This window comes from Schistocerca piceifrons, chromosome 4 (genome assembly GCF_021461385.2).
Source record: "Schistocerca piceifrons isolate TAMUIC-IGC-003096 chromosome 4, iqSchPice1.1, whole genome shotgun sequence".
Taxonomy (NCBI): Eukaryota; Metazoa; Arthropoda; class Insecta; order Orthoptera; family Acrididae; genus Schistocerca; species Schistocerca piceifrons.
Genome location: NC_060141.1, coordinates 165593272 through 165605573, shown reverse-complemented (window position 1 = coordinate 165605573; position 12302 = coordinate 165593272). Strand labels below are relative to the sequence as shown.

The 12302-nt window shown below is 46.9% G+C and overlaps 1 protein-coding gene across 1 annotated transcript in view; it reads left to right on the top strand.

Moving 5' to 3' along the window:
• LOC124795097 overlaps positions 1–12302 on the top strand; it is an 83222-nt gene that overhangs the window by 53251 nt on the left and 17669 nt on the right. The window contains exon 5 of the mRNA XM_047258931.1: positions 9141–9318. Coding sequence (XP_047114887.1) covers positions 9141–9318 — 178 coding nt within the window. The remainder of the gene's footprint in view (positions 1–9140; positions 9319–12302) is intronic.

Below are 12302 nucleotides of genomic sequence, written 5' to 3'. Positions count from 1 at the left end.
GCTGACAAGTGCGAGAATTATCGCATAATCAGCTTATCAGCTCATGCATCGAAGCTGCTTACATGAATAATATACAGAATAATGGAAAAGAAAATTGAGAATGCACTAGGTGACGATCAGTTTGGCTTTAGGAAAAGTAAAGGGACGAGAGAGGCAATTCTGACGTTACGGCTAATAATGGAAGCAAGGCTAAAGGAAAATCAAGACACTTTCATAGGATTTGTCGACCTGGAAAAAGCGTTCGACAAAAGTAGGGGTAAGCTATAGGGAGAGACGGGTCATATACAATATGTACAACAACCAAGAGGGAATAATAATAGTGGACGATCAAGAACGAAGTGCTAGTATTAAGAAGGGTGTAAGACAAGGCTGTAGCCTTTCGCCCCTACTCTTCAATCTGTACATCGAGGAAGCAATGATGGAAATAAAAGAAAGGTTCAGGAGTGGAATTAAAATACAAGGTGAAAGGATATCAATGATACGATTCGCTTATGACATTGCTATCCTGAGTGAAAGTGGAGAAGAATTAAATGATCTGCTGAACGGAATGAACAGTCTAATAAGTACACAGTATGGTTTGAGAGTAAATCGGAGAAGGACGAAGGTAATGAGAAGTAGTAGGAATGAGAACAGCGAGAAACTTAACATCAGGATTGATGGTCACGAAGTCAATGAAGTTAAGGAATTCTGCTACCTAGGCAGTAAAATAACCAATGACGGACGGAGCAAGGAGGACATCAAAAGCAGACTCGCTATGGCAAAAAAGGCATTTCTGGCCAAGAGAAGTCTACTAATATCAAATACCGGCCTTAATTTGAGGAAGAAATTTCTGAGGATGTACGTTTGGAGTACAGCATTGTATGGTAGTGAAACATGGACTGTGGGAAAACCGGAACAGAAGAGAATCGAAGCATTTGAGATGTGGTGCTATAGGCGAATGTTGAAAATTAGGTGGACTGATAAGGTTTGGAATGAGGAGGTTCAGCGCAGAATCGGAGAGGAAAGGAATATGTGGAAAACACTGATAAGGAGAAGGGACAGAATGATAGGACATCTGCTAAGACATGAGGGAATGACTTCCATGGTACTAGAGGGAGCTGTAGAGGGCAAAATCTGTAGAGTAAGACAGAGATTGGAATACGTCAAGCAAATAATTGAGGACGTACGTTGCAAGTGCTACTCTGAGATGAAGAGGTTAGCACAGGAAAGGAATTCGTGGCGGGCCGCATCAAACCAGTCAGCAGACTGATGACAAAAAAAAAAAAAAAAAGCTGCATGCCCTCGGGAAAAACTGCGGCCGTAGTTTCCCCTTGCTTTCAGCCGTACGCAGTACCAGCACAGCAACGCCGTTTTGGTTAATGTTACAAGGCCAGATCAGTCAATGATCCAGACTGTTGCCCCTGCAACTACTGAAAAGGCTGCTGCCCCTCTTCAGGAACCGTACGTTTGTCCACTCAACAGATACCCGTCCGTTGTGGTTGCACCTACTGTATGGCTATCTGTGTCGCTGAGGCACGCAAGCCTCCCCACCATCGGCAAGGTCTATGTTTCATGGAGGGGGGGGGGGGGGTTAACATAAGGAAAAGAAAGGACTGGTTGAGCCGAAACAATGCAGCAACTGCCCGTACAAAGACCTGCGCACATCCACAAAAGAAAATGGTGTGCATCTGGTGGAACATAACTGCTGGCATTTATTGTCAACAAGTCGAACATCTTGCAGATACAACCCAAAAACGACGACCAGGAAGACCGCGTGAACTGATGCTACTCCATGATAACGGCCGAACCCATTCCTCTAGACTGACAAAAAGCACTACACAGGGCCTCAGATTCTCGTCTTTTTCGCTCTTTGTCGAACTTTCCATAAGTTATTAAACTTACGGAAAAACGCTATGAACTTTTGAACCAACTCAGTACCCGTGGAGAGGGAGGTTTCCCAGAGCACATCGTAATACACGGCATACCTTCCTCACAGGCCAGACGATTAAAGCACACATTGAAGGATTTTTACACGGCAATTGATGACGAAACCCCATGGACGAAAGTCGATAGTACGGCAGAATCTATCTCAAACGCCGTTCACCTTCAGTACATAAAAGGATGACAAAATAGACCTGGCATACGACCCAGGACACAACAAACAATCAGCATGACAGACACGCTAGAGGAAGACAGCGAGACTGACCCAAGCAACAATACAGACGTTGATGACGTCAACTTCCTTGACCATATCACCTAGTTAGTGATGGGCGCTTCGTTCGATGTCTGTCCCACCTCCCCACCTCCCCCACTTCCTCCACTGCGCACTGGACTTTGGTGGCTTGAATCTAAAACTCATCTCTATTCTTTTCAGGCAACAGGCGTCTAAATGTGTAATAAATGAAAAAATAATTGGCCTTGAGCAAACTTTTATTGCGATAAAGAAGTCCATTTTCTGATTCAGGGTGTGTGATGTGGCAGTTCGATCCTGCACTGCCATCGGACAAGATGCCTTTGGCTCTACCTGCTTGTGTTATTGCGTTGAAATGCTAATCATTTACATATATTAACATGTAGCGTACTGCGTGCCAGTTTGATATTTGTTATATGCCGTCTTCATTAAGTCGCAATTGTAATAGCCATCAGAGTATCTACTACTGCGAACGTCCACCGTGCTGACAAGCTACGCTTCAGGGTAGTGTGTTCTACAACTTTGGACGCTATCAGGATTATAATACACTACTCCGTGGGCATCTATGCATCATGTTTCTCTTGACGTTTACAAAGAAGAACAATGTTGATCTGAGGTTATCTATATCATTGGTCGAAACCGGTAAACCAAATAAAACGTATTAAATGACGTATAAGGTGCCCTTTTCGATGTCTTTCTTCGGTACATGTTTGGACATGCTAAATGATCTTCCTCTTTAACTAATGTTTATTAACCCACACTTTCCCTCCATTATTGCTACCTGTTGCATATGACAAATCAGCTCCTCAAAAAGTACGCACAGGGAGTCCGCAATTCATGTTCGTAGAAGACAGCGTTGTCTGTATCAGACTCAGTGGCTTCATTCGGGGAGAAACTAGCTGGGTGAGCGATTGTTAGCCTGTGGTTTCTAGGGCGGTGAACTGTTTTCAGGATAGTGATTTCTCCTGTGAACTAGAGGAAAAAGGCCTGCAGTTAGCTAGTCGGCCGCTGTTGGCGAGCGGTTCTAGGCGCTTCATTCCGGAACTGCGCTGCTGCTACGGTCGCAGGTTCGAATCCTTCCACGGGCATGGATGTGTGTGATGTCCTTAGGTTAGTTAGGTTTAAGTAGTTCTAAGTCTAGGGGACTGATGACCTCAGATGTTAAGTCCCACAGTGGCTCAAATAGTTCAAATGGCTCTAAGTACTATGGGACTTAAGATGTGAGGTCATCAGTCCCCTAGACTTAGAACTACTTAAGCCTAACTAACCTAACGACATCACACACATCCATGTCCGAGGCAGGATTCGAACCTGCGACCGCAGCCTCAGCGCGGTTCCGGGCTGAAGCGCCTAGAACCGCTCGGCCACAGCGGCCAGCTAAGTCCCATAGTGCTTAGAGCCATTTGAACCCTTGTTTTTCAATTAGCTGCATCGGTTTTTGCAGCCATATCCCTAGAATGTGTTAACGCAAATCCATTCGACCGTTTCTTGTCCGCCTTCGTTGTAATCTCTAGGGAAAGCTGTGTCAGGCAAAGCGGGAACGGGGAAAAATTAACTGTAATAGTTTCAGTGAATTCTGCCAATGTTCACAGGAACTGAGCAACACCAGGAAATAATTACAGTACGTACCCGTCCGCACGGGTACACACACACACAAATTGCAAACACAGCCGCTCTACCGAACTGGTATGAATATTTTCTTTGTTGGTTGGCGAGTAGGTCCTCTCGCACACCGATCGAGGTACTTAACATGCAAATGTTTATGGCGACATGAGTATAAATTAATATCGAATAATGACATGGTAAGCACAACGAAAGGCATTCATTACCATTAATACTTATTCTCAGTATACCTTGTGGAAGTCGTGGCTCCACATCAGAATTTCTAGGCTGCGATTGCCTTTATTATAATTGTCACTGGAAGTGATAATATTCGATCTCCAACCTAACATCATCAAATGTGTTGCTCTAACAGCAAAAGGGATCTTCGATCGAACCTTTAACTCTCTGCACGAAGAGACTGGATGTTGGTAACTCAGTTATGGAGGGAAAACATGCAGTGGAAGTCTACTATTAAGTTACTGCACAGTATGTGCATAAATAGTAAACACATGTTAGATATGTGGGAATGTCCTTTTTGTCTTGAGACGGGTCTAAAAATTATCAGAATTACATTCGCCTGTTATTCAAAGGAATTAAGGAATATTGAGGTTCAGTATGCTGTTTACGACGAGACTGAGCGCAGACTGAGCGCAGCTTCGTACTGGACAAGGATAGGAAAGGAACAATCCTGGAATTCACCCTAAGTAAAATAGAAAAACAACAGAATACATGAATCGAGATGGCAGGTCGAAGATGTTAACTCCTCCTTTCCCCTATGCGAGTCCAATACATTAAGCACTGTGTCACCTCGCTCAGTTGTAATAACATTATCTTTTGGGAGCATCCAACATAAACGTGAAAACTGACATATTTTTATGTAACTAGCTTCATTTTGCTGCACACTTCCTCAAATTTGCAATGGTCACGGGATAATTTCTGAACTGTTGAGAGCACATTGCCCCTTACAGCAACCTAACTCCTTAATCGTTAGTACAGTCTTTTTATTACTCACCTTCCTTCCGCTTGGGACTAGCTGTGTATGAAATCATCATTTCATCATCGTCGACTAGCAAGTCATCGATGTGACCTCAAATAAAGAGATTTGCACAAGGCGGCCGAACATCCCGAATGGGGCCTTTTTTTCCCTTCCGCAAATCATATCAGTGGGTTTTTGCGAAACGTTTACCAAGAATGTGCAGCTAGGGACTTCGTGACCAGGATTCGTTTGATTCGCAGGACTGTGAAAACCTTTCTCTTCTTTAAAATCCCGTCTGAAATCATGAGCACTGATACCTGAGCATACTGGTGGAATGTGTTAATCCCAACTGTCCTATGATACACTGAAGAGCCAAAGAAACTGGTACACGTGCCTAATACCGTGTAGCATCCCCGCGAGCACGCAGAAGTGCCGCAACACGACGTGGCATGGAGTCCACTAACGTCTGCAGTAGTGCTGGAGGGAACTGACACCATGAATCTTCCAGGCCTGTCCAGAATCCGTAAGAATACGAGGGGGTGGAGATCTCTTCTGAACAGCACGTTGCAAGGCAGCCCGGATATGCTCGATAATATTCATATTTGAGAAGTTCGGTGGCCAGCGGAACTGTCTAAACTCAGAAGACTGTTCCTGGAGCCTCTTCGTAGCAGTTCTGGACGTGTGGGGCGTCGCATTGTCCTGCTGGAATTGCCCAAGTCTGTAGGAATGCACAATGGACATGAATGGATGCAGGTGATCAGACAGGATGCTTAGGTACGTTTCACCCGTCAGAGTCCTATGGAGACCTCTCAGGGATCCCATATCTCTCCAACTACACGCGCCCTACACCATTACAGAGCCTCCAACAGCTTGAACAGTCCCCTGCTGACCTGCAGTGTCCATGGGTTCACGAAATTGTCTCCGTATCCGTAGACGTCCATCCACTCGATACAATTTGAAACGTGACTCGTCTAACCAGGGATCATGTTTCCAGTCTTCAACAGTCTAATGTCGGTGATGATGGGCCCAATCGAGGCGTAAAGGTTTGTGCCGTACAGTCATCAAGGGTACACCACTGGGCCTTCGGCTCTGAAAGCCCATATCGATGTTGTTTCGTTGAATGGTTCACACGCTGACACTTGATGCTGGACCAGTACTGAAATCTGCAGCAATTTGGGGAGGGTTGCACTTCTGTCACGTTGAACGATTCTATTCAATCGTCGTTGGTCCCGTTCTTGCCGAATCTTTTTCCCGCCGCAGCGATATCAGGGATTTGATGTTTTACCGGATTCCTGATATTCTCGGTACACTCGTGAAATGGTCGTACGGAAAATCCCCATATCATCATTACCTCGGACATGCTGTTCCCATCGCTCACGCGCCGACTATAACACCACTATCAAACTCACTTAAATCTTGATCATCTACCGTTGTGACAGCAGTAATGGATCTAACAAATGTGCGCACATTTGTTGTCTTATATGGGCGTTGTCGACCGCAGCGCCGTATTCTGCCTGTTTACATATCTCTGTATTTGAATACGCATGTCTATACCAGTTTCTTTGGCGCTTCAGTGTAATATCATACAGTCTCACTCATCACAAATGCCTTTCAACAGTATGTGCCTTCTAAAGACGCTTCTGACAAGAAGGAAGTGTTCCATAACATCACATCCCAGACACTTTGATCCTCCTGTTTTACAGTTTTATCGTATTGTATGACTCACTTCTGTACATTTCTAAATACAGGGTGGCGCACGAAATGTGTTACCATTTTGTTTTTGAAAATAAACGTTATTGCCAATACAATCTGAAACGAACATATACTACAATGAAGAGCCGTCCATGGAGATTTGTTCTAACCCAGCACATGCTCAATATGTCCACCATTTCGTTTCCTAACTTCCTTCAAACGAACACTGAAGTTAATGATTACCCTACGGCAAATGTCTTCCGTAATTTCACTGCAAGCTTGAAGAATAAGTCTTTTGAGCTCCATTAAATGACGTCGACTTTTCGGGAAAATTTGTTCCTTTACGTTCCCTCAAAGAAAAAAGTCACATGGATTGAGGTCTGGACTATTGGGAGGGGGTGGGGGGCAATTTTGTCCGTCTTTGAAGCGACCTGGAAACCTGAGTGAAATGATCCGCATGTCGAAATGCTCGTGTAAAAACTTCAACACAGTGCTTGCAGTATGTGGCCTTACTCCATCTTGCATGAACCACTGCGTGTTGAGGGGCAAGGCAGTAGCAAGAAGCTGTGGAATGAAGCTATTGCGAAGCATGCTGAAATAACGCTCGCTGTTCACAGTTTCTTCAAAGAAAATGGGTACAATAAGTCCGTGACTGGAAATTGCTTCCCACGCTGTAATCCTCGGAGCATAATGTTGTCGTTCATGAAGCACTTGTGGGTTATCAGTGGCCCAAAAGCATACATTTTGTTTGTTAACCACACCGTCTAAATAAAAATGCGCCTTATCTGAAAACCAAACGTTGTTGAGAGTTTCTTCCCTATCCTCCACCCACTGAGCAAACAGTAGTCTCTGCTGCTTGTGTTATTCAGTGAGCTTCTGTGCACAGGTCATCTTGTATGGGTACATATGGAGGTCACTTTTAAGAATGCGTTGAACGGAGCGTCTGGATATTCCCAGTTGCACTGCTGCCTTTCTACACGATATCCCGGACTTCTCTGTACAGCAAGTCGTACCGCGTCAATATTCTCCGGCGAACAAACAGGCTTAGGCCGAGGTCGCTTTGCTTCCAATACTGTTCCTTCCTGTACAAATTTATCGTACAACTTGTGGATGGTCTTCTTGCAAGGGACCCATCGTGTCGAAAACGCCTCTGAGTCACAACAAGGCTTTTCGTTTCGTGAGAAAGTAACACAATTGCCTATCGTTGCTGTGTCGTCAGTCTTCTATTATCAACCATTGCTGTTTACTAGTCTCCTAGCGGCAGTATCGTGAATTACACGTCATTTCGTAACTCATTTGTTTTTCCAAGCTCAGCTGGTACTGCTGTAGAGATCCCAGCGGTATATCTAATGTGCGTCGTAAATTGTGAAAGAAACAATTGGTAACACATTTCGTGCGCCACCCTGTACAGTCTCAGAAATTTATTAATCGAATTTATGCCTGTTTTCGACCCTTGTAGATATTCTTTTAGCTAGAAATCCTTTTATGTATGCTATTCTGCTTCTTAGATCCTTCCAAGGCTTTCACCCTCGCCTTACCCCGTGTTAGTGTACCCGTCGTCTGGCTGTCCATTTCCTCCTCCCCCTCTCTTTGTACATCTCCTCCTTCTCCTCTTTCTGTTCGTACCTACTACCCATCTCTCTGTCCATCCCATCCTCATCCTCTCACTGTCCATCTCATCTTCCCTCTATCCATCTCCTACTCCTCCAGTCTTTGTCCATTTCCTCCTCCTCCATGTATCTCTGTCTCCTCCTCCCCCTCTCTCTTTCCATCTCCTCCTGCCCTCTTTCTGTCCATCTCATACTTCCCTCATCTGTATGTTCATAACCCCATTCTCCTAATTCTCGTCCTCCCCCTTTTCCACCTGCTTCCCCCCTCTCCCTGACCATGTCCTCGTTCTTTACTCTCTGACCATCTCTTCCGCCCCCTCTCTCTGTTCATACCTTCCACCTCCTAACTCTGCCCATTCCCTTCTCTCTCTCTGTCTATTTCCTCCTCACCCCTTTGATTATCTGATTGATCCTTCCCCTTCTCACTGCCTATCTCCTCCTCATCTCCCTCTATTTGCTGTGCCTATCTGCACATACAGCCTGTGGAACGCATTCCAATACAAGCCACAGAGCCCAACTGTCATGCAGGGCAGACTATGTCTAACATTTTCACTCACAGCACCTCTCCTACTAGACCCCACTACACTTCTTCCCAGACAACAAGTAGAATGTGTACCACATTTGGCTGAAATCGATGCAGTGCTTTAGGAGATGTGGAAAAAACACTCTTTTATGTATGTATGTTTCATCCATCTATCAGCTGTCGACATCCAGGACAGTGTGGACGAGGCCCCTGTCATTGACACATTACCCCTGGCAGTTGACTTTAAGACTGACGATCTTCCCTGGATCGAAGTATTCATGATGCGCTCTTCACACGTTGGCACATGAAAAACTTATTGTTTGGCCCATCACAGGATATCTCACATGTTCAGTGTCCACGATATGGCCGTGATTGGAAGTGCTGATAATGTGCGTCTTTCCCATCCTAAGCTAGAATATCACTCCCTTCGCATAACTTGTCAAACTGTTCGATTCGCTGCGACGAAAACAGCAATTTTCCGCCAGCGCAGCCATAATCTCTAACTCGACTTCTCACGAACTAGGTACTGCTGCTGGTTCTAGAGACAGACCGCCTGTCTACTTACAGCGCAGCCGATGCCGGCTGGCGGTGTGGGAGGTGACGCACTCGCTGCTGCTGGCCGCCTACGCAGCCGCCGCGGCCGCGCTGTGGGCGACCCTGCTCGACACGGCGCAGTTTCCCGTCTTGCGCAGGCTGTGCCCGCAGGTGGTCGCCACGATGCTCGTACTCCTCTCCCTACACGGAGGTGAGTGTCTGTCCAGCTACTGCACTCCGATTAAATAACTTTGTCATTGAAGCTTCCGCGAGTGGAGCGGTAGGGGCCAGCCGACAGCCGATAGTCGCTCTTTCTCGAGCTTCACATGTTCACAGTGCTGCCTGCTCTGGAGGCAACTGCAGAGCCTTATATAGCATCGCTGGATGCAGGTCGGCAACACTGCCCCTCCCCGCTTCCCGAAGATACAGTCTGTCAATCACAAAGTTATCAGTACTACTGTATTGTTGTGTAACGTTGCTATGTTGTCAACAAAAGTCTCGAAAATTTCTCGATTGCTTTACTTCAAATTTTTACATGATACTTTAATAGACAATCAGAGACATAGGCTAAGCAGGGTGGTCCATTGATAGTGACCAGGCCAAATATCTCACGAAATATGCGTCGAACGAGAAAAGTACAAAGAACGAAACTCGTCTAACTTGATGGAGGAAACCAGATGGCGCTATGGTTGGCCCGCTAGAAGGCGCTGCCATAGGTCAAACGGATATCAACTACGTTTTTTAAATATATGAACCCCCATTTTTATTACATATTCGTGTAGTACGCAAAGAAATACACTCCTGGAAATTGAAATAAGAACACCGTGAATTCATTGTCCCAGGAAGAGGAAACTTTATTGACACATTCCTGGGGTCAGATACATCACATGATCACACTGACAGAACCACAGGCACATAGACACAGGCAACAGAGCATGCACAATGTCGGCACTAGTACAGTGTATATCCACCTTTCGCAGCAATGCGGGCTGCTATTCTCCCATGGAGACGATCGTAGAGATGCTGGATGTAGTCCTGTGGAACGGCTTGCCATGCCATTTCCACCTGGCGCCTCAGTTGGACCAGCGTTCGTGCTGGACGTGCAGACCGCGTGAGACGACGCTTCATCCAGTCCCAAACATGCTCAATGGGGGACAGATCCGGAGATCTTGCTGGCCAGGGTAGTTGACTTACACCTTCTAGAGCACGTTGGGTGGCACGGGATACATGCGAACGTGCATTGTCCTGTTGGAACAGCAAGTTCCCTTGCCGGTCTAGGAATGGTAGAACGATGGGTTCGATGACGGTTTGGATGTGCCGTGCACTATTCAGTGTCCCCTCGACGATCACCAGTGGTGTACGGCCAGTGTAGGAGATCGCTCCCCACACCATGATGCCGGGTGTTGGCCCTGTGTGCCTCGGTCGTATGCAGTCCTGATTGTGGCGCTCACCTGCACGGCGCCAAACACGCATACGACCATCATTGGCACCAAGGCAGAAGCGACTCTCATCGCTGAAGACGACACGTCTCCATTCGTCCCTCCATTCACGCCTGTCGCGACACCACTGGAGGCGGGCTGCACGATGTTGGGGCGTGAGCGGAAGACGGCCTAACGGTGTGCGGGACCGTAGCCCAGCTTCATGGAGACGGTTGCGAATGGTCCTCGCCGATACCCCAGGAGCAACAGTGTCCCTAATTTGCTGGGAAGTGGCGGTGCGGTCCCCTACGGCACTGCGTAGGATCCTACGGTCTTGGCGTGGAACCGTGCGTCGCTGCGGTCCGGTCCCAGGTCGACGGGCACGTGGACCTTCCGCCGACCACTGGCGACAACATCGATGTACTGCGGAGACCTCACGCCCCACGTGTTGAGCAATTCGGCGGTACGTCCACCCGGCCTCCCGCATGCCCACTATACGCCCTCGCTCAAAGTCCGTCAACTGCACATACGGTTCACGTCCACGCTGTCGCGGCATGCTACCAGTGTTAAAGACTGCGATGGAGCTCCGTATGCCACGGCCAACTGGCTGACACTGACGGCGGCGGTGCACAAATGCTGCGCAGCTAGCGCCATTCGACGGCCAACACCGCGGTTCCTGGTGTGTCCGCTGTGCCGTGCGTGTGATCATTGCTTGTACAGCCCTCTCGCAGTGTCCGGAGCAAGTATGGTGGGTCTGACACACCGGTGTCAATGTGTTCTTTTTTCCATTTCCAGGAGTGTATGAATGTTTTAGTTGGACCACTTTTTTCGCTTTGTGATAGATGCCGCTGTAATAGTCACAAACATATAAGTACGTGGCATCACGTAACATTCCGCCAGTGCGGGAGGTATTTGCCTCGTGATACATTACCCGTGTTAAAACGGACCGTTTGCCAATTACGGAAAAGGTCGATATCGTGTTGATGTATAGCTATTGTTATCGAAATGTCCAATTGGCGTGTGCTATGTATCCTGCTCGGTATCCTCGACGACATCAACCAAGTGTCCGGACCGTTCGCCGAATAGTTACGTTATTTAAGGAAACAGGAAGTGTTCAGCTACATGTGAAACGTCAACCACGATCTGCAACAAATGATGATGCGCAAGTAGGTGTTTCGGCTGCTGTCGTGGCTAATCCGCACATCAGTAGGAGACAAATTGCGCGAGAATCGGGAATCCCAAAAACGTCGGTGTTGAGAATGCTACATCAACATTGATGGCACCCGTACCATATTTCTATACACCAGGAATTGCATGGCGACGACTTTGAACGTCGTGTACAGTTCTGCCACTGGGCACAAGAGAAATTACGGTATGATGACAAATTTTTTGCACGCGTTCCATTTAGCGACGAAGCGTCATTCACCAACAGCGGTAACGTAAACCGGCATAATATGCACTGTTGGGCAACGGAAAATCCTCGATGGCTGCGACAAGTGGAACATCAGCGACCTTGGCGGGTTAATGTATGGTGCAGCATTATGGGAGAAAGGATAATTGGATCCCATTTTATCGATGGCAATTTAAATGGTGCAATGTATGCTGATTTCCTGCGTAATGTTCTACCGATGTCAGTACAAGATGATTCACTGCATGACAGGATGGCGATGTACTTCCAACATGATAGATGTCCGGCACATAGCTCGCGTGCGGTTGAAGCGGTATTGAAGAGCATATTTCATGACAGGTGGATTGGTTGTCGAAGCACCATACTGTG